The sequence below is a fragment of the Ammospiza nelsoni genome, chromosome 5, assembly GCF_027579445.1.
Source record: "Ammospiza nelsoni isolate bAmmNel1 chromosome 5, bAmmNel1.pri, whole genome shotgun sequence".
Classification (NCBI taxonomy): Eukaryota; Metazoa; Chordata; class Aves; order Passeriformes; family Passerellidae; genus Ammospiza; species Ammospiza nelsoni.
The window spans coordinates 56,740,858-56,766,425 of NC_080637.1; the positions used below are offsets into that span (position 1 = coordinate 56,740,858).

The following is a 25,568-nucleotide window of genomic DNA, read 5'->3' on the forward strand; positions in this document are numbered from 1 at the left end:
GGAATATGAATGGGATGAGTGCATCTACCAGCTGGAAAAGTCCTGCTCCTACATCGTTTGCCAAAGATGCAGCTTCCCTGGAAGGTGGGATTGATAAAGAAGATAATCCAGTTTTTTATTCCCTACAGAGATAAATTGGAACACTAAGGAGTTTAGCACACGCAGTCTATGTAGAATTACCTTTTCCTGATAATTTTGTTCTGCAAAAATTATGTCCCTTGGTTTAGGGATGAAATCACTGCAATGTTTCAGCAAGTCCTCTCCTCCCTTTTCCACAATAACTCACAGAGGAAGGCATGAAAATTGTACCTTGTTCCTAAAGTATGTCAGTGAAAAAGAAACTTATCACCCTAAAAATGGATATAGAGAAGTAAATTGTAAGTAGGAAAAGTGTTAAGTAGTCATATTTTCACTGATCCCAAAAGCAGAATATCCTTGTTCTCCCGTCACGCAGGTTGCATGACATAATCAGAGCCTCTGATCCTGTGTTTTTCTCAATCTTTTATGACTTTTCTATTCATCACGGGTTTGTAATCTGATGACCAGAAACATGAACCATCAAATGAATACTACTCAAACAAAAATAATTCCAATTAATGAGCGTCCATGCACTTTCTCGGTATGATTTTAGCTATTTTCATGCTTCTAGGCAAACAGCTGTCTATCCTGCATGCAGCACATTTCAGGACCGGTCCAGTTCCACAAGAAGTTAGTGGGAGTCTGTCTGTTTGTCTCTTTTTGGAGAGATGGAATTGGACTGATAAAGCTGTGAGAAACACTGGAGAACCCTTTGGGAATGCTTACTCAGAGTTACTTAATGAGTCAGGAGTAAAATACACAATCCCTCTGGCATTCCCTAATCCTTCATGTTTTCAGTAATACCAAATGTTAAGACACTGGAGACTGGATTTTATCCCCCAAAACCACCAAACCCACAGTGAGACCAAGCAGGGGGGCTCTCATCTCTTCACATCATTCACCTCAATGCTGTGTCAAGGACACCTAAATTCTGGGAGGTGAGGAATGAGATTACTTGTGCGTCTTCCACCTTTTGCTCCCCCATATGCCCAGATGTGTCATCCAAGGTGGCACCGATCACCAGTTTGTGAACCTGAACTGTCCAGTGTGAATGGTCTTCTGCCTCCTCAGGCTAAATTCTAACTTCTGGTACTTTCAAATATGCAACCTCAAATCATTCCTGCTTTGAAAGCCTGAGAATGTGTATGAATCCAAAATCTTGACAGTCTGTAGATATATGAACACACTTTCAACATCTTTTCCTTTCCTCTTTAAATCACCTCTTTTTTTTTTCCTCCATGGTTAATGTACTAGGATTGTAATTTTTTATATTTTTTAAACCAGAATTCTCCCATGAAAATGGCAACTTTATGACTGTCTGTCACTCCTATTGGAGCTTGACTGTCTGCTGCAGTGTCTGACTGGTGGCTGACCCACTTGGCACTTACCGTGCAGCAGGGACTTCTGAAATAATATATCAGGGTCCCATTTGCTTGACAGCCCCTGGTTGTGACTGAACCATCACAGTGTGGTGTGGCAAGAAAAATGCTGCTTTATATTTGAACCATCTGGAAGCCAGGACTTCAACAGACATGAATTAAAGTTTTCTTTGAAAGGAAACACGTGAGTTGATCCACACAGTGTATCTTTCAAAATACTGCCCTGAGTAGGAAATCATAACCACTATGCTTTGCAAACCTTGAAGAAAATAAGAAGAGCTAAGAAAAAATGAAGCTAAATGAGGATGAGTCATGAAGGAACTCAATAAAAAAAATTGATGTAATTCTGTCTTTATTGTTAAATATGAGTATTATACATAGGTAATTCTAATTACCTATGTATAATACTTATATTTAAAAATAAAGGACATTCATCCGAGAGCAAGTAGTCATAAAAACTAGTGACAATTTCATTAAAATCAGACTAAGCTTGTCTTCATATTAAGCCCATTACACTGCATAAGTGTAATTAAATTAATTTCAGTGACTTTATACCTCCCAATATTTTTCTTTGGTTTGGGACTGTTTAATAAGCCAGCATCATTGCAACTGTTTCTTGTTTTTATAAACACAAAGCCAAATCCCTAGAACAGAAACTCTTCCTTAGAAACAATTTTCCAGTATTAATTTTACCTGAAAATTCAGTTTTCCAGGATTTACTCTGTGTGTAGGGGTGAGAGGGCTCCTTTTTGTTGTTGTTGTTATACAGTGCAAGGAAGAAGAGACATGGAGCTTCAAACTAGTGCTACACTCAGAAAGAAGAGAGGTGGAACAGATTTAGTTGCCTGGATCCTATGTTTTCAAGGGGCACCTCATATTTCTAAAGATTTGCATTATCAACAATGATTATCAATCTTTTGTTTTATTTCCTGCTAGAAGTGATTGGAGGAGGCTGGGTAAAATATGCCAAGGATTCTGTTCCCACATCCCAGCTCTGGGATTAAATTGATATTTCATCTTCTGAAGTGATACCACTTTGCAGTTGAAAGCTGAACTGTCTGGGAAGACCACAGGGCATGCTGTGGTCTGTAGTAAGTTTCTCTCTATGCTGGCAAATCTTCTGGTTTCTCATCCAGTTTTGGGTGGGGTTTTTTCTTGTTGTTGTTGTTTTTTCACATTGCCTTCATTTGACTCCAGTTGGCACACCAATAAATTAGAAGCATCCCTCACAAACCCTAATAGCCATAAGGACTGTATTTAATGAAGTGACTCCCACCTCAGCAGAATGAGACTTCTTTGACTACATTACCATGATAATCAACAATTAAGTTGGCATTTGCCAGCCATAACCACAGATGTCTTCTTTGAAGTGTGGGAGAAACAGCACTAATGTCAAACACCACACTGTGGGAACACTTGGCATGCATGACCAGCACAAGGAAATGAAGCACTTGGCCATGCTCCTGGAAGATACTGTGATAAAAGTGACATAAATATATAATTAGAAGAATCCATCCATATATCAACAAACTCTGCATTAATCAGCAAAGATAAATCTGCTAAATACTGCATAATCCATGCATCAACAACCTCTGCGCCTGCTTTGATGTAAAGGTGTTGGGGAAATCACAAGCACTTTTCATTGTTCTTCAGCTCTTCTGCTGTGGAGGTATCTGAGACAAATACATCCCTGACTCTGATTTTAAGAAGGCTGCTGAGGGGCCTTGCTTTGACTTTGATCTCTACATGTACAATAAGCAGAGCCGGCCCAGCAATGCCTTTGAGCAAATAACCACCTTTAAATCACAGTCCAGTAGTAGTGCTCATATTTGGCTTGTGCACGTCTTGCTCAGTTCCAGTACAGTAAGTTCAATAGGCTTGGAGCTGAACTGCAGCACAGCCATTAATCAAAAATCCTATAAAATTGAGTTCCAGGAATTTATAAATGCATACTACAAATATGAGCTGTGGGATTTTTTCTGTAAACACTCCATCTCAGCGATGCTTCTTGTCTCCCCAAGCACTAGCCAGCATAGCTTGTTCTTGATTCCTATCTGCCTCAACATTTTACCTTGCTTTGAGCCTGCCTGCCAGTTCACAGGCCTTGGAAAGGGGAGAGAGGAAGGAAATTGTCAGCATCCCAAAAGCCTACCTATTTTTTTTTTTTTTTTTTTTTGACATGACCTATTTTGATATGAACCCCTAGGTCTGTCATCAACTGTTTGCCTAATTCCTGGAATAAGATGGACAGGACCTGATCCCTCTGACTGACATGCCAGCAGCCTGTCCATGAAACATCAGAAGTTCAGTATAACCCCAAAATCCACCAAAATACTTTGGAGTCTCTTCACTAACTTCATCTGGATTGATCTATAGAGTTCTAGAGTCTTTGCTTTCAGACTGGTCAGAAAAGTACTCAGAAATAGTACTTTTTGCTTTTTCTGAAGGCAGGTTCTCTCTGTTTGTGATTTCCTTTTGTATGAAAACTCTCCACTCCTTTCCTTCAGTCCTATCATGTGTGAAATCCCCAGTTTGAGCTGTCACAGATGAAAGTCTGACACTGGAAAGTTTTTCCATTGGTTCCACCTCCTGAGACCACTTAACCTTCTGAAATGCTGCTGGGTGATTATTTTGGAGAGGGCTGAACATGGAGATCACTTTCTTTGCTTGCAAGAGTGACCTGCAAAGGACTTTCCTAGTGAATTAATGTGTTTTCATGTACTCTGCAATGCTCTGTGCCTTCTCCAGACTGTAATGGCATAAGTACATGTTGGTCTCTGACTCAAAAAGTCTTATCAAGTGGAGAGAGGAGTTTTCTTGTAGGTCTTTGGTTTTTTGATTTTTTTTTTAGTTTGCTTTTAGTTTGGCATGTAAGCACACCTCAGTAATTCATAAAGCACTGAAGATATTCATTGTACCCCAAGTAAATGGAGCTGATGTTTAATTTTTCATTTTTAAGTGCTGATGCAGAGCACAATATTGCACATGCAGCTCACAAGTCTCCCACCACTAGCATATGGACTCCATTTTAAGCCTATAAATCACATGTGAAGTGTAGTGCTTGTTTGTTAAATATTTCCTTCTTGTTTGTTCTTATCAACATCCAGTAATGATATATATATGTCATGCAAGACAATAAATATGCTGACATTTCAAGGCAAGGTTCAGCGCCATATTTCTGCTGATTAATGCATACATGTTTGAAACTAGCATAAAAGCTAGGACAGTGATAATCTTTAGCAGAGCCCAGAGGAAAGAACACAGCAGATAAATGTGCTCCTATGAAAAGCAGCAAAACTCATGTAACATCCTGCCTCCATTTCAGGGACTCCAGACAATTGTGTTCCCTAGTCCTGTTCACTCCCAGGTGTATTCCACTCAGTATGAGAGGCAGAAAAATGCATTCTCATCTTTATTCTTCTGCCAGCTGTAAGCTAAACCCATACTTGAAGGCTATAGCAACAAATGCATCAAGTACAAGAATCTCCTGCCACTTTGCTCATCAGTCATTTGAACTCTATCCTTCTATTTCTCATGGTTGTACCAGATGGAAGAGGAACCTTGCCTACATGATGCAGTTGTAAGAAGCAGCAGATGAGGCTTTGCATGGTGCTGATGGTTCCAGCACTACCAAAAATGGAGAAAATGGAGAGGGACCACAATTGCTTCAACCTAAGAATGAAGCTGAATGGTGCAACTGAAAGTGAGAGATCCTAAGATTCAGGAAACCCTCAATGACCTGTTCAGCAAACATGTCTTTATTTTCCAGTAAAATCCTGTTACTAATATAGCCTTGCTACAGAATGAGACCTGCACTTGTACCTCGCTTTCTAAGTGATGGTTTTGTGAGGAGAAAATTAAGATATGAGCCAAAACCCCATGAGCTCAAGCGGCCAGAACAGATTTTTGTCCCTCTTAACTTGACAGTGCAGCAAGATAAGAGCTGCTTGGCTGAAGAACCAGGCAGGCAGAGGGTGTCCTTCTAACAGCAACAGGTTGCTTAGAAAAAACAGTTTTGATTACTAGAGGCTGCTGAGGACAGGATAAACAGACATTTATTTACAGGGAAGAGTTTTTGAAGAGGAAAATGGTGATCTCTTAATTTATGATTCTGTGTGATTTTCTTGACTGAATCTTTTACTCTATGAGATTCCCAGGGCTGCTGCAGGAGGAGAGGGAAGTGTGTTTCATGTACAAAAATGTACTTGCAAATTTATGGTCAATAGATGACAAAACTTGAAGAGAAACACTGTGATATGTTATTGCAAGTTTTGCGTTAATGCCTATTTCTGAATCCATTGTCGTTGCAAACTCACTGGAGAGCAAAAGGTAACAGATACTAAAAAATCCCCAAAACCTACCACCAAAACAATTAGCTTAAGTTTTTTCCTAAACTTTTTTCCTTCTTTTGCTTACTTATGGGTCATTGTGTAAGAAAAACCCAGAATATGACACTGATTCTGTACCTGTGCTATGTAGAAATCTAGGTTTGCCTGCCTGTCAGGGAATGCATTTAGCCCTGAACCTGTCTATCTTACTAAAATAGTTATTGAGATCTGGTAAACAAAATATGCAACGATGGTTTCCAAGCTTCTCTGAATAATTCTATGCAACCGTGTATAATTACAATTATCATAAATATCCTCTGTTTACACAACACCTCAGTGGCACTGCCTCTATACATACGGTGCCATGAAATGCAAACATTGCCTCTGCCTAAACACTCCTTAACAAACACACTGTGAAAGCTGTGTGTGGAGGGAGATATCAGTCAGGAATATCCAAGCTGGGTTTATAAGGGAAGAGCACGGAATCTTCTATGTCTGCATGAGATATGTTGGTGTAAGAACAGCAACAGCAAAAACTCTGGTAAGAATCTCACCAATACTTCATAATTCATTGGTAACTGGAGTTTCCTTGGAAAAGTGAAACTGGGGTGAGAATTGAGCACATTTTAAAAACACTAACAGGTAAAAACACTAACTATAAGCTCCCCCTCTTTGCAGAGTATCAGCTAAGCACTCTCATAGAAGTCTAGCACATAGCAGGTGTTGAAAATGGAAATGCAATTTCCCAGCTAGGCAGACATCCAATATTTATGAGCCAAGTCTGTGGAAATAGCAAACTGCCAATAGGGACAGAATAATTTAGCGGAAAATCAAGCAAGTTTTCCACTTCAAGAGTATTTGTCATTCACCTTGTGTCCGATCCTACTCCTACCAGTGTCTGAATGTATTGTCTGGTGCTGAAGCAATCCTAAAGACACTAAAACAAAGAGATAAACATTCTCCTGGATAGAGCTGATCACAGCTATGTAGGTATTTGGCAGAGCCAAGTGATGTATGGCTGAGAAAAAGATTAAAAAAAACCCGCACACACCTGACAGGGAATAAACCTACTGACTTGCAGAAGCACGTCTCACATTTCCTAGGCAAGGTTTTAAACCCAGATTAAATGTTGCATTCACATATTGAAAATTCCATAGTTTTGTCAGACATGCTCAGAAACTTCTACCGTGTTTGGGTGGAAATCTTAATAAGCAACAGAAGCTCTCTGAGATCTCTGGAGCAGGGAAATGTGACCCTTGCACATTTGGACTGAGGTCAGAACCAGAACTGCAAAAATAGAATGGCTCTGGAGGAGCAGGTCTTGGGCACACATCCTGCTCAGTCAAAATTCGAAGTACTTGGATTTTCCCTGTAGTTAAGAGAAGAAGAATTGATAATTGCCAGACAGAGGGATCTGCGCCTGTCAACACTCCTAACTCAAAAGTCAACTTCCAAATTTGCTTGAGAATTTCCTGTCTCCTTCTGATAAGGTTCCTGTCTCCTTTTGGCAGACTCTCCACACTGAACTGCCAAGCTATGCATAACAAGTCATGTTTCATGGATATTTGCACAAATTTAGAAACTGCTGGCATCACCACACATGGCCCAGATATCAGTGGATCAATGCAGAGCAGTAAGGTGTGGGGAACTGAATGAATATGTCAAAAATATTAAAATATTCAGTGCATTCCACTTTTTCCTTCTGTCTGAAGCTCACTCTGTTACAAGACTGGGAAACAGGCTGGACTAAGGCTGAGCTCTTGGAAAAATAGGCCCTCAGAGGAAGAAGAGCTCAAAGCTGGGTCTCTGTAAGGGTGAAATTCAGCTTTGAGAACTAGTTTTAAGTGAATTATGACAGCCCTGCCACCACCCCAGTGTGTTTGTTATTCCGGCAGACATGCCAAATAACCCCCACAAAGCGACTGCTTTTTTTGAGCTGGAACTTACTCCTGGACAGTTTGTTGTAAGCACTTGGTCAGAGTCACAGCAAGACACTTTGGAGCCTGTTTTCACAGCCCTTCATCCTCCTTTCCCTCTTCTTTGAGCTCCTAATAGCTGCTGCCAGCAAAGATTCCTGCATCCTCAAAGATCTGCAGGGTCCCCTCTTAGAAAAGGGGAGCAGTTTTGCCACATGCCTCTTTTGGTGCTTGGTCCTGATCACCTTATTCCTTGCTTGGCTGGATATCCCAAAATGTCAGGCTGTACTGCTAAAAGGGTGGAATGGGTTTGTCCCATCCTCTCCAAGTCCCTCCACTTCCAAGATGTCCCCATACTTATTTTTACAAATTTACAATAACCACCCTCAGTGTAAAGTCCAACATTCCCTTAAAATTCTGTCATTCTTCAAGACCTTGATTATGGAAAGCAAACCAAAAATGGGGACTGACCACTAGCAAAATGTGGGCTTTCCTTTTTTTTTCTGTTAATGAAAAAATATGTATATTCTCTCAAACTGTACTTACTTTTTGTTTTAAGTAGATGCATCACCTATCAACTGAAACTCCAAAGGTCAACATAAAAGAAATTTATGTGTAAATAGAAAGGTAGTTTGTATCAATGTGTCCACAAAATTTATATTGTGATGCCTTGGAGACAGAGGCCAAAACATCACTTTGCACCTGATCCATGAAAATTAGGTTTGTTTCAACTGAAATCCCTCAGAAATGCTCTGTTCATCTGAGGAAATCAGCTTATACCCCAAGAGCTGAGTGTATAAATGGAAAAATGTAAAGAAATCTTCTTGCTCCCCAAAACAGAAGAAAAAGGGAATGAATGAGTGAATAAACAACTGAATGGATATCAGAGGGCTGTGCTGGGGTTTAGCAATGTATTACTAATAAGAGCCAGTGGAGGAGTATTTAAATGTGCAGTACCTGGGTTCTAGCAATGCATTACTAATTACAGCTGAAGAAATTTTCCTTAGAGCATTTATTCAAACTGGTTTGGGCATGATTTCATTGTGACACAGGCAGAACATTGCTCGACAAATTCTCACCCCGAGATATTTGCAGAGCAATGGTTCAAAATGAAAACACATATCCTGGTGAGTTGTTCTTAGTGCAACCTGGCAATTCAAACACACATGGCAAAGCTCGTCCAATTATTTTTAAAGAATTTTAAGGGATTTTTCTGTGGTGAGCTCTAGCTGTCAGTCACCTGGTATCTTCTGTGCATGACTTGAAGATTCTCGCCTGATAAAAACGCAGGGCATTTTTGGGGGGGGGGGGGGGAAGCCCCATATAGCCATGCCCAGTGAGAAGGGCTGCATTTTTCAGATGCACACCCTTCTACAACCAGCTGAGGAAAGGAATTTACTCATTTAAAGCTCCATGTAAGTGCAAGTTCCAGCTTGTTGTGGGTGAAGGAGCCTGGGAAGCTTTGGTCCCACTCTTCTCCAATAGCATGATTTTAACTCTGAGGGACTGCTGATCCCTCTGAAACAGCTGAACTGATCAACAACTCAGATAATTGCATTTCTTTTCCAGTATCAAGGCCTAACTATAAACTTTTGAGTTTGCTGGGTTTCCAGAGGCACTGAGTAGAAGGACTCTACAAACTGGGCTGACAGCACTGAAGATCACAGGTTTACACTGTGAAAAAGTGCTTCCCTCACTGCAACATGCAATAAAAAAATTAAACTGGACAACAGATTGATCTTCCTTCTGAAATAGAAAGGAAAGTTGTCTTCAAATTATTTTAGGGCAAGTAACCATCAGAACACACAAAAATTTAAATAAATAAGATGTGTCTGCTCTTCCAGAACTCCCCATCATAGAGACAGTCTGGTCTGGCTCCCAGTTGCTTCTAAATAAATGTTAAAAACTAGGTATGATAAGAAAATAGATATGAAAATATTTTTTTGAACAGAAATATTCTTTAGTCATGTGGTTATTGCGTTAGAACTGGGGGTTGTTCAGCCTGGAGTAGAGAAGTGACTTCATTGTGGACTTCCAGGACCTGCAGGAGCCCACAGGAGTGATGGAGAGAGACTCTTGACAAGGGCCTGAAGTGACAGGACAAGGGGAAATGGCTTCACACTGACAGAGAGCAGGTTTAATTGGATATAAGGAAGAAATTGTTCCCTGTGAGGGTGCTGAGGCCCTGGCACAGTTGTCCAGAGCAGCTGTGTCTGCCCCATCCGTGGCAGTGCCCAAGGCCAGGCTGGATGGGGCTCTGAGCCACCTGGGCTAGTGGAAGGTGTCTTTGCCCATAGCAGGGGGTTGGGACAAGATGATCTTTAACATCCTTTCCTTTTAACTTTCTTTAAATTCACATTTTAGGCTGTAGATTAAAGTTTGGGGTTTTTTCCTTGTTGTGGGGTTTTTTAATAATTATTTTTTACACGAAGAAAAACTTGTATTGCAAGGAAATTAGATATTGTCAAGAGCAAAAGAAGCAAGTTTGAAGAAACGTTGACACAGTTTTGATTGTGAAGAAGGAATTCTGAGGTGAAGACACAACCATTGTACTAAATCTGTACAAACATCTAGGAGGGAACTTAGCAAGGGTCAGAGGTATTAAAAGTCTTTCATAAAATGGGAACGCAAGTAAAAAAACCTGTTAAATCATCATCTGATTAAGTAGATGGAGATGCAGTGCAGAAGTCTGATAAAATAATTGTTTTTCTGTGCCTCAAAAGAACTTTGAAAAAAAATCCAACCTTGATTTTAACAATTAAGGATGGTTTCACTTTCAGTCTTTTTGAAAGAGGAATGCAGGGATACCTTTTCCCTTAATTCCTTTTTTTTTGTCCTAGTTCTGTCTAACCCTCACCAAGGCACAGTGCATTACAGAAGGAGAAAAATGAACAAAAGAAGACCATATGTAAAGCATGAAGAGAAGAAAGACGATGATGAGAAAATAGAGATGCCAAAGGTCCTCAAAGAGCCCAACCTTTCCTGAAGTCAAACAGAAGGGATTCAAACAAGAATTTGCCTTCTCACAAAAATAAGGAATGCATTGAAAACTTACATAAGCAGCAATAACTGGGGGCTTGGTTTTGGGGGCTTGGTCAGAGGTCATAGATTTATTTCATTATCATGGTATCAGGAGAAGAAGAGAAAGACGGTGGTAAAGAAATTTTGAAAGGTATCAACATTATATAAAGATGAAAAAAATTTGGGAGAAACCTTTTTTTACACAACATATTTGAATCTTTTTCAGGAATTTTTAGAAGAGCTTGTGGACGTCATCTACTCAGATGATGCTGGGGTATAGAGACATCAAACTGAAGGAGAAAAAAAAAGAATACTACAAACTCCTGATTTCTATTTAGAGAGATAAAAAAGAGGAAAAATTGCCAGGTTGCACAGTAGAAGCAAAACAAATTGCATGTTTTGGAGGAAAACCAGAAGACAGTCACAGCTGACAAGGTTACCAAACCACAAAGTCATAGGAATATGCAGGCACAGGAGATAATTGAAGACTACAGACAAAATTTGACAAAAGGCAATCAGAGCCAACTTTTAAAAGAAGCATCAAGGATTGCATTATGTGTGGAAAAACAGTACCAGTTTATGCAGCTCCAGCTTTTGGAAAGACATGTTTTGCAAAAAAGAAACAAAATTCTGCAAAAAATGTCAAATGAAGGCTGAGGATATTTACCAAGAAACTCAGTCTGTGTTCATGTCTGAAGAAAAGAAAAATTGGTTGGAACTCTTGGATAACTTTATACACACACACACACACAACACACACACACACACACACACACACACACACGTATGTATGTATGTATGTATGTATGTATGTATGTATATGAGAGTCACAGAACCACAGAATTATTTGGATTGGAAGGGAAGGGACCTTGAAGATGATCTCATTCCACTCCCCTGCCATGGGCAGGGACACCTTCCACTATCCCAGGTTGCTCAGAGCCCCATCCAGCCTGGCCTTGGACACTGCCAGGGATGGGGCAGCCACAGCTGCTCTGGGCACCCTGTGCCAGGGCCTCAGCACCCTCACAAGGAACAATTTCTTCCTAATATCTAACCTCCATTTTCCTTTTCAGTGTGAAGGCATTTCCCCTTGCCCTATCACTCCAGGTGCCCTATTTGTATTTTTTGGGTACTGTATTATCAGTCTCCTTGATATGCAGATGGGAAATTATTTGCTCAAATGTCCCTCAATATAAACCCCAAAGCAGGAATAACGAATTAATAATAAGATTAAAACCAAAGGTGCTGGGAAATCTCATAAATGAAATGTAAATAAAACATAATTTAAAAAAGAAAATGTACTCAAATAAAGAGCAAGGCATCTTCAGTCTCGTTTTGTGTACAGTTAGTACATATATACATATATATATATGAATTATATAAATTATATTTACAAGTTATGGAAATTATAATTTCCAATATTTAAAGCAAAAAAGTCAGTGATTCAGACACTCTCCAGAGACCAAACATTACTATAATGACTTCTGTGCTTCAGATTTCCCATCCAAAGGTGCTACATTTCCATTTCAAACTGTTATAAGAACAAGGTCCAAATTACCTATATAGAAATTTAATTTACCATAGTTTTAAAAGGTTTTGACAGAGTTAATTGACTTTAAGTGGAATCCAGACTGCAATGTTCATTGGAAAGTAGGAAAGACCAAGGCAGACACTTTCCTGTGGCATAAGAAATAAAACTTCAAATTAATCTCTTTCATTTTTCTGTTCAGAACTGGAGTTTTCAAGATAGCTGAACAATTAGGTGCAAAAAGATACAGGAAAAATGGCTTTGCAAAATCATTCATCCTTAGTGTAATTCAGCCTTTGCTGAGACAAGGTTTTGATGTTGATAATTGACAAAACTGTGCTGGTGATGAACAAACTTGACACCTGGCTCTTTTCATACTGATCCTTCAGTCTTTCCAGATGGCAGAGTTTACTTCTGTTCCCATCTGTTCCTTTTCAGTAAGGAAAAGGGAGGAAAACCCAAAATTGCTAAAACATTTTATGGCTTTTAGAAGTATCTTTGAGGTTCTTTTCAAGTCCTTTGCTCTGGACCACATTCCTGCGGAAGGCTGGCACTGGCACCTATGATTATTTGCCTCAGATCAAAGGTAGGATGCCGAGTTTCATTTTTCAGATTTGGTCTGACATAATTCATCTGGATGAGAATTTCATGGATGGAAAAGTTGAGAGAGCTGGACTCACCACACCAACACCTTCTTGTAAAAAGAGAGGAGAAAACAAGCAAGGAAGCAAACAAACAAGCAAGAACAGTATCAGACTGTGATTAGATAATTTTTGACAGGTCAGAGCAGAATTTAGGAGAAAGCTTTGCTAGTTTACAGTTGGAAAACTGTTCATACATTAAGAAAAACTTTTTTAAAATTTTTTGCAGACAGAACCACTGTCATTCCCCTGGCTATTGGCAATAGTTTCTCTGTTGAGTTCTCAGGTCTTGACTCTGGTCTAAATTTTCACTGCCTCAAGATGAACTTATTCCCTGGGGCTACATTAGGCTTCTTCCATGTAAGTGGGGTCAGAATTAGGCCTCTGTTAAGTTAGTTATCTCCAGAGTTAGCAACTGGCTGTTCAAGAATATTCAGCAAGAGAAAAATAGAATCTTGTGGATGGGAAAAGATGGAAAAAACCCATAATGAAATCCATCAATGGTAACCAGGTAACCAGAAAATAATTTTAGATGCTTCTTTGTAGTCTATAATTTTCCATGTATTGCTCAAAAAAAATAGTTTATCAGAAGAAAATTCAGAAAGCAATTGGAATAAACAAATCTCCCTAAATAGCCATAAATATTTAGAATGTTTATGAATAAAAATAAAAATAATTGAATTTATGGACCTGGCTGAAGGAAGGTTGTGGTGCCCATGTGTACTCTGCTCTGATAAGACCCCACCTGGAGTTTTGCATCCAGTTCTGGTGCCCCCAACAGAAGAAGGACATGGAACTGTTGGAGTTGATAAGACGACTTTGCCTATGGAGACAGGCTGGGAAAGCTGGAGCTGTTCAGCCTAGGGAGGAGAAGGGTGTGGAGATCTCACAGAACATTCCAGTATTTGAAGGGGATACAGGGAAGCTGGAGGGGGACTTTCATCAGGAGCTGTAGTGACAGGGCAAGGGAGAATGACTGCAAACTGAAAAGGGAAATTTAGGTTAGATATTAGGAAGAAATTGTTCCCTGTGAGGGTGGTGAGGCCCTGGCACAGGTTGCCCAGAGCAGCTGTGGCTGCCCCGTCCCTGTAAGTGCCCAAGACCAGGTTGGATGGGGCTCTGAGCAACCTGGACTAGTGGAAGATGTCCCTGCCCATGTCAGGGTGGTTTGGAATTGGATGATTTTTAAGGTCCCTTTCAACCCAAACCATTCTGTGATTCCTGTAGAGGACCAGGAAGATTTCTGATTCCAGTCATCCTAAAGGATCATGTTGGCCTAAAAGCAGCTGGAAAAAGGCTGTAGCTTGGTTCATGTGCCTCACCAAGCAGTCTGGATACCTGAGAGGAGCCTCAGGGTGTTAACATTGACCTGGCAGAGCAAGGGACTGTCCTCTGTGCTCACCCTGGAGATGTGCTGGCTCATACACTGCTGTCTCTGCTGCTCCACCTGAGCTGCTTTATACAGGAGGATGTCTTTACAGCAGCCTGCAGGGTGTCTTTGGGTGTCCCTGGAGAGCTTTGCACTGCTATCCAAGTAGAAATAAGGTTGATTATCCTGATGCAGTTTTGCTAATAGATTGGAGAATCTGGAGACTCTCCATGAGGGAAGGTGCAAGCCTGGTAATTTGTATGGAGTTACCTCCTGGAACACTGTCCAGGTTGCTGCCAGGATACAGACATACCCACCATCTTGAGGAGATGGTACTGAGCTTTTCAGAGAACCACAGAATTACTGAGGTAGGAAAAAACCTCCAGATCACCGAGTCCACATCGAGTCCAGCCTGTGACCAAACACCACCTTGTCACCCGGCCTAGAGCACCGAGTGACAGGTCCAATTGTCCCTTGGAGACCTGCAGGGGTGGGGATTCACCACCTCTCTGGGCAGCCCCTTCCAATGCATGACCACCTTTTCCATGAAGAATTTCCTCCTGATGTCCAACTCGAACCTACCCTGGCAGAGCTTGAGGTCATTTCCTCTCATCCTGTCCCTCACCAGTGCAACCTTTCTTTTGAGAAAGAACCGTTCTCCAAGAACAGGCTATTTATATAAAATATTTCTGTTACTTTCAACAATGACACATTTTATTTTCACTTTTTCCTCAAGGAATGCCATCACAAAAAGGTAACTGCTAGAATTTAACTAAAGAAAAAATAACATTGAAGCCAAACCACTTGTCTAAAATGGTCTCTTGCCAGCTGTCCTACTGCCACCTAGGACTGTGTTGTTGCTAACAACTTGTCCATGGGAAAGCATTCAATCCTGTAGTAATGAATGGCACTCAAGCTGGATGGGAGATGGTATGAAAATTTTAAGTGGAGTGGTAGAAGCCCAGTCACTTGATGAATTTAAAATTAGACATGACAGAGCTTTGAAGAATATTCTATCTGGCTGGCTGAGATCTTAGAGAGACAGACCGTATTAGGAGATATTAGACTGAACTAGAGATGAATTTTGTTGCATTTAATTCTCCAGTGAGGAATTTCTCTTTGCCTCCTGAGTCCAAGAGTCCCCTGTGAGGTAGAAGCATCATGCCCTTGTTTTCTCTAGGTTAATGTGCTTCACTGGCTTTGTCCTGGTAGCTCCAAGTACCAATTCCCTGGTCTGTGGATGGCTGGTGGATGAGTCAACAAGGACACAGGGTTTTGAGCAAGGGAGAAGCATTAAAGGTTTTTAAACTTTGGTGTCCACAGAGACTTAATTGAGATTTATTAGAACAAGTGGGGAAATGCTTGGTCTCTGAGGAACTGACAAATTCCAACAACAGCAAAAAAAAAAGGTATTTGTTGCAATTTTTCCAATCAAAATACTACTTATCAAATATAGGCATATTCTCTCCCCTTATGTCTATGGCTCAACATATTAAAATGCTTTGGATGTGCACTCATGGTTTAAAAAATCCCCAAAAACAAACCCCAAGACACAAATTCAAAGTAACAGCCTCACAAATATTAGTAAGATTTCCTGGGTGCAACTGAGAGCAGAATTTGACCTGCAGTCAGGTGGGTTTTTGCCATGTTTGCCCTGATACTGTGTTAATCAGAAATGCATTGGAATCAGTGGAAGTACTGATGTCAAACCAGAGTCAGGAAAGGCACAGTCTGAACCAGAGGTGCAAAGAAAGATTGAGGTAAAAAAATGAACTCATCAAAGGACAACTAAATCGATAAGATTTGATAACAATGGTTCAAAAAACAGATGATGCTGAAAATTAACCAGCTTGTATTTCAGAGGAATGAGGCAAATGAGAACCTCTGGGGAAAAAAAATTCACAGGAAGATTTCCTACTAGAAGAAAGGGAAAAAAAATCACTGGATTTTAAACCATTTCTGTTTCCCCAAAACTCAAACTTTTCCAAGGGAGACCACTCCCTAACCTAGCAGATGTGAAAATAAGCTTTAACTTCTCAGGGCAACATTTAACTCCATGAAGCTTTTGTTTATTATTTTTTTTTTAGTAAAACAACAACAACAACTCCTCCCCAAACTCATCTTGCAGTAGTATTAAGATTGTTTCTCTTTTCTCAGAGCTTGTGATGGTTTGTCTTTCAACAGGAAAACTAAACATGTTTCCGGAGTTAAAGACTTAAAAAGGCAGTTTGAACAGCACGGGAACACAGAAAGGCAGTTTGAACACAGACATTTTCTCTGAGCAGAAAAAAAGTCTCTACCCAGATTAATTAATGCATACATTTTGTATATATTTTGTGTAAATAAATGAATACTTTGTTCTAGTTACATCTGGAGCATATCTAGGAAGAAAGACATATTGAGGCAGTATTTTCTAAAGCTGTCCCTATATGATGAGATGGTTTCATCTCTATCATAAAGAGTTTTACTCGGTAGAAATCATAGAAACATAGAATGGCTTGAGTTGGAAGGGACCTCCAAAATCATTTCAATCTGAAAGTGTTAAAGAGTAGAGCTGAAGAAACATGAAATGGGAGAAGGAACAGGCTGCAAATGGATAGAAAGGATGGAAAGGATAGAAGAAAGTGCTACATAGAAGGACAGAGGTTTGTTAGAAAAATGCAGAAAATAACAGATTCAGAGGAGAAAGGCCTAAGATTATATGTCTAGGAAAAATCAATTCAGAGCCACTGAATTAAATGTTAGGGAGAAAGTTGGAAAGCTATAATACTGAAAATTAGTCATGATTTAAACAAGGAATTTGTGCTGGATTTATTAGACTGAAGTTATTTTGCAGTAGAAGGGAGACACAAAAGAGAAAAACAGTGAGTGCAAAAAGTCAGTGTGATTGCAGAAGGCAGGCAAATAGAGGAAAGAGGTCTCCTGGTTTTGGAACATCACTTTTATTCCTGAATGCCTGGTGCCACAAAGTTTTGGATGAAATTGAGGGAAGTCAGAAAACTGAAAAAACATAATTAAGAAATTGAAAGAAACGCTTAGAGGAAAAATATTAACCCTGTAAGAAAAGAATGAGCTTAAACAAAGGACAGCTTAAGTAAAATATATGAGGGACGTCTTTAGTGAATAGTAACAAAGAAGAAAAGTTGGTCAAGATGTTAGGGGATCTAAATGGGACAACAGGCAAATATGGATAAACAGCAAAGAAAAACCACCTTTTCAGGAAGATTTTTTTAATGTTATGGAGTTCTCTGCAACATCCATTTGGAAAGCCAGTCATGTAAAATCTGACCGTGCAAATTGTTTGAGAAATGAGTGGAGGATATCGTTTTACCTCTCGCAGGAGCTGAAAACACTGACGTAGGTAAATATTTTTTAACTTTTAAATGTACAAATCCAGGAAAGGCCCCTCAGCACATGAAATGATGCCTCCCTCTTAACAACTCTGTTTGGTCTCCATCAGATTTATGAGGTCTATATTTGGCACCTAAAGGCTAAGAGTATCTCATCTTGGTTTGGAGCAGAAACCAAATACTGCCCAGTTCCCATCTCTGGAGGGGACAGAAGCTGATTTTGTATGCAACTGTGTCTATCTCCTGGGTGAGGCAGAATTCACCAGAGAGGATGTTTTATTCAAACTTGTCTAACCACAGAGCTCTTCAAAAGAAGTGGTTGGGCTTAAATTTCACACTCACAACCTGAATTCATGTAGATACAAAATATTTCTTCCTTCTGCAGCTCTACAGTTCCCTGCGAGTTACCTCTGATTGTACAGATTCAGATTTTTGGCAAATGTGGTTGAATTTTTTTAAGGCAATGCCTAGAAATATATATTTTTGAATTAACCAGATTCTCACATCTAACTCAGCTACTGTATGATTAAACATGTAAAATCTATAGCAGGGTGAGACTCAAAATAGAGGAATTTATTGCTGGAATGTATGAAAGATCAACTGAGAAGAAGCACGTTTTGCTGTGGTTCCATTATGGGCAACATGCACATTGGAAATGTTGGAGAAGTTGATGCAAATCTTACCCTGTGGGTTGCAATCCTTCCAGAGTGTTTTCATCACTTCTGGTGTAGGTTTTTTTAACAGATAATGCAGATAAGTTATTTAACAGATAAGTGGACTTTGATCCACAGAATGTGCGGATTTTCATGGCTACACAAGCTGTGACTCCTGCTCTGCCTGATGGAAACTTGGAACAGCCTGCCAACCTTCCTGTGTGCCCTGAAATGCAACCACCAGGCTCCTTCTCTGGGCCTGAGATGACAACCAGCAAATTCTGTTTCAACATGCGCAGACACACAGCCTTCCCCGACGTGGCAGCTCGGTCACGCATTCCCTCAGGTGGGAATTCCACACACAAACCCAGAGGCCGAGCTGGGAAAGACTCTTCCTCGTGTGTGAAGAAGTGGAGAGGAGACGGCGGCAGGGAAAGATCAGAGAGGGAGGAGTATATGGTCCTGCTGTGATCTTTCAAGTGCTTGCTGCCCTGAAGGAAAAGGCCACCTTTCCTGGCTTGCTTGTACTGTGTGAAGGAGAGAAGGAGACTGAACTGAGCAGCATGCTTGAATGAGGTTTTTTCTATCTCCTTGGGAAGTGCAATCTCCCTTGAGGTTTCCTGTAGAGGAAACCTCTTCCCCTATGGACTTAAGGCTTGTGATACAATCAGGAGCATAGCTGTGGATGTTGCTCCTAGCACTCATTTCACAACCTTGAAACTACTCCATATCTACCCTTAGCACTTCTCTCTTCACACACACATCCCATCTGTCCCCTCAGAAAGTGACGGATCCCCCGATCCCTCACTGACAGATGCATGAAGACTCTCCCACATAGCAACAGCTGCCATCCCCCTCCATCAGCCCTTCCAACTGGCTGCTCCTGGACACGCACCAGGAGACACACACACATGGCCAGTCAAACATCTGCATGGATACCCAGATGTTCCAGCCCCTTACAAGCAGATTTCTCTGGCTGCGTCGTGGCTGCAAAGGACGCAGGCAGGCACAAATGCCCCACGTTCTCCACACTGAGCACAGCTTGTTCATTCTTGCTTTTTTCCCTTTCCTGCCACAACCCATCGATCTCTTTCTCTTTTCTCAGCCAGGTGACAGGCTGATGCCACTGTTTGATTTTGATTTTCCTAGTGCAGGGAGCAGCATGGTCAGAGGTCAGGGAGACACTGGTGGCAGTGGGCTGAGCAGGCTGTGTGGTATCAGCCCATCTGAATCCCAGTGTCTGAGACTGCATCTCCCCCTCATGGACAACTGCTTCACCATTACCTCCACCCACAGCCTGCCATGGTGGGAAGTTCACTCCCAGCAGAGAAGAAAGGTCCTTCCCACAGATTGCAAGCACCTGCAAAAACTGCCAGGAAAAATTATCCTGCTGGAGAGCTTGATCTGAACTCTGCAGTGGGAAACCAGTGTAAAATACAGGACAATGGGTTCCCAACACAACCTATGGCTACATGAACACTAATTGCTTATCATTTCACAGGCTGCTTGTTTTATTTTACCAGGAATTTGTCCTTGGAATGAATAGAAAAGGGATCTGTGAACCATAGTCCATGGGACTGATGTTATTTAAGGTCTGGGCTCAGTGGCTTCAACCTTTAAGTTTAGAGGTTCTGTGCGATCAGACTGACTTCTTCCAGTGCAAGTTCCACAGGATTACTCACAATCTTCTCACCAGCTACACCTGCTGTGGGTAGAAACAAACACTTCCCTACTCTGTGTAGAAGAACCCAAAGTCCTAGGCGAGCCACACAATTTGAAGGTGTTTTTAGACAAGATTTGAAGAACAGCTGTTGTCAATAAATGCAATTGTTTTGAAGGGAAATAAGTTCCTAGTGCTTCTCTCTGAGACCCAAGATGTATCTTATGTTTTCAGCCCTCAACCAACTGCACGTTACTCCAGCACTGCTTCAAGCCATGGAGAAAGCCAGTGCTTTCCTCTTTCCTTCGACTGACATCTGTAGTCCTTCTGTGTGCTTCAGCCCAATGGTTGTTTGTCCAAGAGCCCTGTTAACTTGTCCCAGAGAAACCTCTCTGCCCTTTGTGCCAGGAGCAGTATTCAGAGGTTTTAACGTATGAAAATAAGGTACATTGGTATGATTCTGAATGAAACTGGTTTAAATATCATGGTTAAATCTACTGGGATTTTCTAAGGATTATTCAGCACTTCTTCATAAAAAGTATGCAAAAAACCTCTAGAGGAGAGCCTGCCTGCTGTGCAAGTCATGCAGAAGGCAGGTACATCTAGAGCACGTCAGGTCCTATTGCTACCCACGCACCAAACCATTTTCCTGGTTAGTCATCCTTTCCTATCCTCCTTCTCAATGCAAACATTGCTTTCCTAGCACTCACGAAACTCACCCCTGGTGCTGGCCTTATGTAAGTGATTTCAACATGGAGAGCTCTGCCACAAACACAATGGACACATGATGCTCCACTTAGCCTCTGGTAGCCACCCTGCACGTCAGCATGGCCTCCTGGGTGGCTCTTTGGGACTTGCACACAAGCCTTCATCTCTTACAGCAACCCAAGGCTCTTACACACCCTTCAGGGGTTTCAGCTTCTTCCTGGATTGTCCTCATCGCCTACAACTCTGCCAGTCCCATAGGCACAGCACCCACCGAACATATTCACCCCTGTCCCTTGTGCATTCCGTGTATCCATGCGCCTGTCACCAAGGTCTGTATGGATTTACCTGTGCCCTTGCACTGAACTCCCAATCTACTCTCCTGTTGCACTGCATGCACCTTGGGCTCCTTGCACACTTAACCTCCCTCACAGCAAGAGGCAGATAATGAGAGATGCCTTAAGTCGTCATAAACTTTTTCTCACTCCTCATCACTCTTCCTTCCCCCATAAGTGGTTTTCCTTCTACCCACACCCAGGTCTGCAATTATCACCTGTACTTCCCTCATTTCCTTTGAGCATGCTGTGTACACAAATCTCTCTTATCAGACACAACTTTTCCCTCCCTTCACCTTCCTTTGCACAGCCCTTGCAAGCAGGCACAGCCTGACAGGTCCCTTCCTCACTCTCACACTGCTGTGTGTCAACCCACACTGAGCTCCTTGCTCCTTATAACAGGAACTGTCATTCCCATCCACTTCCACCTCATGCCCTACAGCTCCCAACTCCACTCACCTCCTCACACACTTCACACTTTACTTTTGGCCTCAGCACAGCCATGTGGCTTATACAGCCCTCCAGGCAGATTTTCCTCCCATTCCTTCTCCTCCCACCCCTTTATGTCTATAGTCATTTCTCCACCAGCACATTTGTTCCATTCCCTCTTGCTGTTTCACTCAGCCAGTACCTACCACAGAGATATAAACACATTTGTTACGTCTGTTGCAACAGAAAATTGCTCCTTTTTGTTTGTGTATGTTCTCCTCCTCCCACAGTCTTCCCATTATTCCTTGCTTGCTGCTCCTTGCCCCAACTGCTTCCCCTGTAACTTACTGCCTATTCTTTCCCTGTGTTGCTCCTACTCCCCAGCAAAGAGGCATCCCCAGTTCTGCTGAACAAACCACTGCACCTTTGCACCACTCCTTCTCTTTGCCTACTAAGAAACACACCCCCAAATTTCCTTTCACTCTCTGCTCTCGCTCTGTATCTCCTCTAAACCAGCTCTTTCCTAGGCATTACAGAAAACATAGGTCTTCATTTCATCCTCATTCATGCCTCCTACATTCCTTAATTTTTCCTCATTCTCATGCTCCTCAACACCTGCCATGGCTTTATATCCTTGTTGTAGTTCATCCTGCCCCTGTGACTTCCACTCTCTTGAATTTCTTTTCACCACTTCCCCATGGCTTTTTCCCCAGTTCTGTCTTTCTCTTACAGACAGGCAGCACACTCCAGCAGACTTTCAGCCTGATCTGAAATATCTCTAATTAGTTACCCCTTCACATACTTACAGGACCCTTTTTCCTTCATCCCCTCATCACACCCTATCTCCACCCAGCTAATTTTTCCCTCTGTGTTCCTGTGCTTGGCACATGTTTCCATCACCATGTAAGCCTTGCCTTTCATACTCTGATACCTTCCTTGTAAATACATCCCCATATCTATTTCTTGACAGAATCAAAGGTGTCTCCTTTTGACGCCCCCCACAAGCATCATATAGCAGATTATTTTCCATACCTTTCTCCAAATAGCTAATACTTCACATTTTAGCTCCTCCTCCAAACATCCTTTGCGCTTTCACTTTTCTCCCTCCAGTCCCACTCCACACTCAACCTCCCCCTTGCAGACCCTACCATCCTTGTATGTCCCTTTCATATCCTCACTCAGCCTCCGGCCTGTACCTTTTTCTATCTCTCTCTCCTGTTACTTCCTCTTGTGAGCTCCTAAACTTTCTGCCACCCACAAAGATCCTCTTTTTCCAGTTGATGTGCAGCAGTTTCCCTTTCAAGCTGACCACCTTTGCATGTCTCACCTGCCTTTATTACCCCAGTGCACAACAGTGAACATGTAGCACTTTATTTCTGTGGTATTACACCTTCCCTCCAGTTTTTATATATCTTTATGTGCACCATTTCATTTTTTGTTCCCTGAAGAGAAAAACACTCCAACCCACAGCAGAACAATACAAACAAAACCAAAACCCCTTAAACCTACGTGTTCTGCATACTTCAACATGTACACAAAGCACCCCCCTGCTGACTCTGCTGGTACCTCCACTTCTCCCCATGTTTTGGCTCCACCTGCAATCATGCCTGGATTTTGTCCCCCCACCATGCTCAGACACAGAGTCCCTGGTATTTACATGTGTATCTCAGACCAGTCTTTTTTACTACCAGCAGCTGGGACCATGCTGAGCTCTTCCATTCTCTCATTCTCTGCTGCTCTGCTTTTGTCTGGCAAGGCTTTTCTTTTTCTTTTTCTTTTTCTTTTTCTTTTTCTTTTTCTTTTTCTTTTTCTTTTTCTTTTTCTTTTTCTTTTTCTTTTTCTTTTTCTTTTTCTTTTTCTTTTTCTTTTTCTTTTTCTTTTTCTTTTTCTTTTCTATTAGATTTTCCTTTTCCTTGCATCCCATTTATAGGTGCTTCTTGTGCCACTTCTCTACCTGCAAGCTTGCACATATCAGGTATTTCTGCGCCTGAAAGTGCCTCTCCTACTTGTCTGAATATTTTCCTGAAGGCACAAATGCAAAGGCAAAACTTTACATACCATTTGCACTCCTCATGCAACAAATCACATGAGCCTGAGAGCAAAGAGTGTTTTCTGAAAGACTGTAGCTCACAACAATCCTCTGGACCGTATAATATACATCCCTGTCTATTTAAATAGGGGGGAGGGGGAGAAGTAACCCCTCACACATACACACACACACAAACACACACACACAGAGTCATCTCTAAATAACTGGTTTTGCAATATAGGAACCAGACAATGCGCACATAGCAGTCCTATTCAATCCAAAATATCCATCTCTCCAGATACTGCATATTTATAGTTATAGCTTTTATATAGCTTTCCCATTTATTTTAATAAAGGATTAAGAACTGATCAGAAAACTATCTAAACCATTCAAGGACTTTTTCCCCTCTTGGCTAAGAGCAGTTTGGTGTCTCCATAAGGACTCGCCAGTAACTGACGCTTCAAGCTGCATTTCAGCTGCTTAGATGAGAAACGGCTTTCTATTTTGCTCTCTAGATGTGCATCTCTGTTGATTAGTTGTCTACTGCATTCCTAGAAGGTACTCACTAAACGCTGGGAGCTGCAGTGTAAGAATAGTTTCCCTGCTATTCCAGCACAGAGTGAGTGTATCTTTTTCACCTAGACACAGATGCGCAGGGAATCTTTTGATCTCCAGCTCTTCCCACAGAATTTAGTGTTTGGGTTTAAAGAGAATGAGGATTAATTCAAAGGTCATGAAGAGGGTTTCCAGTGTCTGGCATACACACAAAGTATGAAAGCTCCAGTGAAGCTGGTTACCTGTGGCAGGCAAGGTCTAGGAATTGGGAATTTTGGCTTTGCTTGTCACAGGCTCTAACTTTGCCAGAGGGCAAGCTTGCTATGTGTGCTGAGGCTGGTTCTTGCAAACCACGGTCAAGATTTTCAATCCCTTTTGTTATATCCGAACTTGCTGGTCTCCCTCTTAAGACAAAACCTAAAGTCTCCTTTGCTTTTGCCTCTTAAATCAGATTTCCTGCAGCACCTTGCATTTCTCCTTCACCACTTTCTTTCCAGGGACTCAAACAACAGCGTGAGGAGCAGGAGGAGAGGGGAACCTCAGGACTGAAGCAAGCTATAGGGCAAGTAGGGGTGAGGGAAGGAGGAGGCACAGTGGGAAAGGCAACATTTGGGACTCATCTACCACTTACAAGACCCGCACCTCCTCCCAATTATACTTCTTTAAAGGACCCCCCCACCCCTCCCCTCCCCGCCCTCTTAGGACCCCATTAGAAAATGACAAATTTCCCTTACCGTGGTAGGAGTAACCATGGCATCCGTGTGAATGTTTCCAGAAAAGTCGACATGAAGAGAAAGGTGGATGTAAATATGTTCATTCAAAGTCCCAAAGTTGGTCTGCTTGGGTTGTGGAGAGTTGCTCTATGGGAGAGGAGCCTTAAACTCTGAGTCCTGTGAACATAATCTGCTCGATTATAACAAACCAGCTCAGCCAGATGGCTCTGTGCTTCGTGGATTAACCCTTTTATTGCCACACTTTGCTTTCTCGACCTACCATTTATAACAACCTTGCGCGGCTGGGGAAATTCAGAGAATGAGGCATTTTTTTGAAAATGGCAATACTGTCATAAAGTTTCTTTTTCCCTCTGTGTGCTGTAAGAAGACATCCTGTGCCTTTTTTCCTTTTTTTTTTTTTTTTTCCCCAAATCCAATTGATGGCTTTATTCCTCTTCCTGGCAAAACCTCTTCATATTTTTAAGAACATTATTAGCACCAGGGAACATTTTAGAGAATTCTTTTGTTAAATCACCACCATCCCTTCCAGACTGCGATTCTCAGCAGATGAGTATTTTATTGCAGGAATGTCTCTGCGTTTGCACTCTAATGGTCCATCCACTCCCCCCTTCCTGCCCCTCTGTCCCCCACGCTCCCTCTGTCTCCCACATGCACACACATGCACACACTTTGCTCACACTGCCAGCATGTGCTGCTATTCCTACCAGTGTTCACAAGTCACTGTAGGACATGTCAAGCAGATGAAATAGAGACACAGAGCTACAGTGCCACAAACCCCTGCTCCCTTGCTCTGACTTCCCTTTTAATGTTTTTTTTTCCAGTTATTTGCCAATCTTTGACAAATTTATTTCTTCAGTC

At 41.6% G+C, this 25,568-nt stretch overlaps 1 protein-coding gene across 1 annotated transcript in view; it reads right to left on the minus strand.

Annotated features, from left to right (window-relative positions):
- NTF3 (neurotrophin 3) overlaps window positions 1-24,852 on the minus strand; it is a 47,048-nt gene extending 22,196 nt beyond the window's left edge. Inside the window, exon 1 of the mRNA XM_059472507.1 lies at window positions 24,711-24,852. Within this exon, the coding sequence (XP_059328490.1) occupies window positions 24,711-24,728 (18 nt within the window). The 5' untranslated portion in view covers window positions 24,729-24,852. The remainder of the gene's footprint in view (window positions 1-24,710) is intronic.
- Between the last annotated feature and the right edge of the window lie 716 nt (window positions 24,853-25,568).